The 4,904-nt window shown below is 57.7% G+C and overlaps 1 protein-coding gene across 1 annotated transcript in view; it reads left to right on the forward strand.

Moving 5' to 3' along the window:
- Positions 1 to 4,904, forward strand: part of PLXNA1 (plexin A1) — a 45,218-nt gene that overhangs the window by 14,157 nt on the left and 26,157 nt on the right. Inside the window, exons 3-7 of the mRNA XM_006911435.3 lie at positions 1,140 to 1,280; positions 2,183 to 2,283; positions 2,616 to 2,739; positions 2,827 to 2,980; positions 3,352 to 3,451. Of these exons, the coding sequence (XP_006911497.1) occupies positions 1,140 to 1,280; positions 2,183 to 2,283; positions 2,616 to 2,739; positions 2,827 to 2,980; positions 3,352 to 3,451 (620 nt within the window). The remainder of the gene's footprint in view (positions 1 to 1,139; positions 1,281 to 2,182; positions 2,284 to 2,615; positions 2,740 to 2,826; positions 2,981 to 3,351; positions 3,452 to 4,904) is intronic.

Consider the following 4,904-nt stretch of genomic DNA (forward strand, 5'->3'; position numbering starts at 1 on the left):
GTTTGACTTACCTGATTGCCTGGTTTGCCTGGCGGGGAGGCAGCTGAGCGGATGTGGGGGGTGGCCCTAGGCTCTCAGGAATGCAGCCCTACCCCTCTCCTGCTGCCAGTAGCCTCTGGCCCAGAGACACGGCACCCCACCCTGGCTGGCTACCCTTGCTGAGCCTCTATTGGAGCTGGTCTTAGCCAGGGGCTTTTGCCTGTTTCACGGCCCCCCACTACTTAGTCAGCCCCACCCTGTCCTGTCAGTGTGGGGATGCAAAGCAGGAGTATTGGACTGAGCCCTGGCCAGACCCTGCCCCAGAGGTAGAGGTGGAGAGGTGGGCTGGCCGCCCAGTTATAGCCAGAGCAGGGAGGGGCCTGAGTAGGGCCTGCTGCCCTATGCCCTGGGAGCCTGCCCAGACTGACTGAGCCACCCCACGAGTCCCATCTCTGGAAAGCCCCTTGGGTCTCTGTTAATTAAATACATTTGTTTGGTAAAAGCAACTAAAAATACTTATATCATTGCAAGCTGCGGAGAAGAGCTGGCTAATTAACGCTCAGTTTGTTTGGTATCTGGAATATATTTCCATGCTGATGAGATGCCTGCCCTTCTCTAGGGGTGTGCCCCAACTCCAGCGTGCCCTGGGGCTTGGACCCTCACACTCACGCTGCATCCCTACCCAGGAGGCTCCTGGCATGTCACTTCTCAGTCTTCTCAGCAGCATTGGACCTCTCAAGCTACCTATAAGACCCCTGCTGCCTCTTCTCTTCCTCCCACAAATATTCCCTCCATTAGGAGGACCAGCCTGGCCCAGGGAAGGTGGTATGCTTGCAGGGGTACCTGCTGCCTTTGAATCGGGTATGGCTGTGCAGCTCGGTGGTGGGTGAGGGGTGTGGGGTAGTGGTTGTCTCCAGCCTCCAGAAACCCCCAGCCCTGGGCTGTGACCTGTTGACTAATGAAGGGGCTAGGCCAGGACCAGCCTACTGGTATGCAATTTGTCCTGTGCAGGCTGGTTGGAATGGAGTAATGGCCTCAGCCTTGTTCTTATAGTACTTTGGGGGTGGCTGGGGAGAGGCTCCAGACCCCCATCTTAAGGGGCTGTAGGGCTGGGGCACAAAAGCATCAGCACACCTTTACTCAAGCCCTCACTGCCACAGATCCTGGTGGACCTGGCCAACCCCGGTGGCCGGCCAGCTCTGGCCTACGAGAGTGTGGTGGCCCAAGAGGGTAGCCCCATCCTGCGTGACCTTGTCCTCAGCCCCGACCACCAGTACCTCTACGCCATGACAGAGAAACAGGTGGGTACTGCACTGCCAGATGTGTGTGGGTAGGCCTTCCCTGGGGAGCTAGGTGTGGCTGCTATGTCTCACAATGTCTTGCTGCCTCTAGGTTCTCCTGGGCCAGTTTTAGAATTCCCTCCCTTTTGTGAATGACTTCGTGTCCATAGGAGCAAATATTTAATGAGAACATTATCAAGGTATTGGTGTCATTGCAGGGTTTGGGGCGTGCATCTGGGGCCCCAAGTTCTCAGACAGTGACCTGGTCAAGCACTGGCCTCATCTACATGGTGGGGACTCTGGGCAGCAGCCTCAGTGGAGCCTTTGGCTGGACTCTCCCAGCTCTTCAAGGCCATGTGCTTGTGTTCCTGGCCTGGGCTGCAGCTAGCCTTTGCCCTTCTGCTTGACCTGATTGCCCCATGGCACTTGGAAGTGGGGCAGTTGGGAAAGACCTTCTTTCCCTCTTGGCCAGCTCTCCTCTGCCCCTCTCCTAGCCATCCGGTTCTTCCACCCTTCTGGGGACCTCAGGGTGGAGCAGACGAGGTCGGGGTGAGCAGGGCCCAGCTTGCCTCTGTGCTTAGGAATAGGGTCGATGAGCCACAGCTTTCCCAGGAAGCTTGGAGTCCAGACCAGATAGGAGAGTAACTCTGGCCAGAATGGTCAGTTCTTCTCTAGGTGGTTCTTGTGCACAAGCTTTCTGGTTCCTTGGCCACTGCCACCCTGGGCTCCTGGGGAGAGGCCTGACTTGGCTGAGGCAGTGTCACCAGGACTGGCTTTTGAAAAAAATAGGAGGAAGTCCCAAGAGAGGGGTGTCCCTGGTATTTGGGGGTCAGGGAGCACACAATAGTGTGAGGAGGTAAGACTAGAAGGGGTCCTTGGGATATGCCTGGTGAGATCTTGAGGCCGAGTCCCCTTCCTGCCAGGTGACGCGAGTGCCCGTGGAAAGCTGTGTGCAGTACACGTCATGCGAGCTGTGCCTGGGCTCTCGGGACCCCCACTGCGGCTGGTGTGTCCTGCATAGCATGTGAGTCTGGATGGGGGTGGCAGTGGGCAGGAGGGCTCTGACACCCTGGCCTGGAGCTCTCTGTCCCCGGAGGGCCCCAAACAGCCTTGCTGTGTGCCTCAGGTTGTCGCAGCTTCCCTCCAAGCTCCTCTGGGCCTCCTCGGGCAAGGCACCCTCAGGCTGATGGTTTTCTGCGACTGAGTGACAGCCCAGTCTCACTCACAGTAAAGAAAAGATACAGTGAAGCTGGTGGGCTTCCCCAAGTGCAGGGGTTGGCCCTGCTGAGCAGGGGCTAGGGGCTGGGTTGCTCAGACCTCCCTGCCTGCGCCCAGCCTAGTCCCCTCTGCCCACAGCTGTTCCCGTCAAGATACCTGTGAGCGGGCGGAAGAGCCTCAGCGCTTTGCCTCGGATCTGCTGCAGTGTGTGCAGCTGACTGTGCAACCTCGAAATGTGTCTGTCACCATGTCCCAGGTCCCGGTAAGTGCGGCTTCCCAGCATGGGCAGAGGGATGGGTGGGGCAGTGGGACCCTGCTTGCCCACACCTCCTTGCTGTGGGTGCCCCAGCTTGTGCTGCAGGCTTGGAATGTGCCTGACCTCTCAGCCGGTGTCAACTGCTCCTTTGAGGACTTCACTGAGTCTGAGAGTGTCCTGGAGGACGGCCGCATCCACTGCCACTCACCCTCTGCTGGGGAGGTGGCGCCCATCACGCGGGGCCAGGGTGAGTGCACTATAATTGGGCCTGGGCAGCACCTGCAAGGGCCTCCTGTTGTGCAGCTCGACTGTTGATGGGGACAGAGAATGAGTATTGCATGGTGACCAAGGAGGATGGCAGGATAAGGAACAGATGCCTACATGGGAATGGTGTGGAGTGGAGGCAGGGACCATAAGTACAAAGATGCAAGGGGCCTACCTGGTGTTCTTAGATGTTCGCAAGCCAGAGGGACTAGGGTGTGGCCAGGGGCTACACACTTGGTGGTTGGGAGTGTCCTTGGCAAGGTCTTTCCCTGTTTGGGGATTGCTCTATGTGGGGGGTCCTATATTTGGCTGCATTTGGTGGCCCTGGTGACTTGGGCCTGCCCTGCCCTACAGGAGACCAGCGGGTGGTGAAGCTCTACCTAAAGTCCAAAGAGACGGGCAAGAAGTTTGCGTTTGTGGACTTTGTCTTCTACAACTGCAGCGTCCATGAGTCGTGAGTGTCCCCAGCTTTCTGCATCGATGTCCCGCAGGGCAGGGCACAGTGCAATGTGATCTGGTGGTCAGGGCAGAAGACGAGGCCTGCCATGAGAACATCTGGCCTGGGCAGAGGGTCCAGATGAGCCTGAGGCTGGGGCAACAGTCGGAGCGGGTGGGTGTGTGGGGAGTGACATGCACCGAGTCATAACGTGGAGAGTCTCACTGTTTACCTTGGTGTGAGGAATGGCCTGTGGGCACCAGAGTGAGTCAGGGAGCTTGGGGTGGGGTGTAGTGGGGCAGTTGCATCATCTAAATGGGAGATGGTATGCCATGGGATGGGCACTTGGTACTTGCTGCTCTGAGACAGGTAGTGGTCTGGGTCTTCTCTGGTTTATGCCACCCGGGTGGGGGTTGGGAGGGTAGGGGTGGCATCTGGGGCACAGAGATCCAGGGTGGGAGGTCTCCCTGGTGCTGGCCGGGTGCTCATCTCTGTCTTTCTTGGTTGTGAGCAGTAGGAAGAACGGGAGAGGCCGAGGACCTACTGTGCATCCTGCCATGGGCCAGGCACCTGGGTGGGCCCAGGGGGGCCTCAGGCTCAGAGGGGTACCTTGGCCCTTTCCCTAGCATAGGGCATGGTGGGTGGTGGGGGTCCAGCCTCAGTCATGCCTGCCTTTGTTGATGTGGCCTGGGTACTGTTATTACCAGGGTACAGCTTCTCATTCCTGGGTGGGCTGGGTTCTTTGGGGCAAGGAGATGCATTCCAGAGCTGGAGGGGGTTGAGGGTCTCTGGAGAAGCTGAGTAGCCAGAAGGTTGGGAGGTTCTCAAAGGTAGCCAGTGGCATTTACCTGGAGAATGAGGATGCCATGGAAGCTGTAGAGATGAGGTGCCAGCCAGCTGTATGAGGCTACTGCGGCCAGAGCACCACAAGGACCCTAACCAAGCCTTGGGGACGTGTCGGAATAAATGGGGCACCCTTCTCCTAAGCAGAGCCTGCATTTTGTTTGTGGTGGTTGATGTCTCCCACGGCTCTGTCCACCTCTGCAGGAGCTACTAGCCACTGAAACTTAAATCTAAGTTAAGACAAGATAAAATTTAAAGTGTAGTTCCTTAGTTGTACTAACGCATTTCCAGTGCTAATTGTCAATGTGTGTCCTGGTGTGGCCAGCGGTCACCATAGTGAACGGCGTAGGCTCTTGATGTGTCCGTCATCAGGAAGGTTCTGTCTGTGGACTGTCAGATATCAGGGGTCTAGGGGAAGAGCAATGAAGAGGGAGGGGAGTGGGGCAGTTCAGTGGCTGAGACCAGCTGACATGGAAGGCCTCTCTGAGCAGGTGGAGGTTTAGCCAGTGCAAAGGCCATGGGGTGGCCCTGTGAATGACTGGTGGAGGAGCAGCAGGGAGGCAGTATGGTACGGCCCTATGTGGCAGACGGGGAGGCACAGGATGCCTGGCGTCACTGACCCACTCTT

The sequence above is a fragment of the Pteropus alecto genome, unplaced genomic scaffold, assembly GCF_000325575.1.
Source record: "Pteropus alecto unplaced genomic scaffold, ASM32557v1 scaffold124, whole genome shotgun sequence".
Lineage (NCBI taxonomy): Eukaryota > Metazoa > Chordata > Mammalia > Chiroptera > Pteropodidae > Pteropus > Pteropus alecto.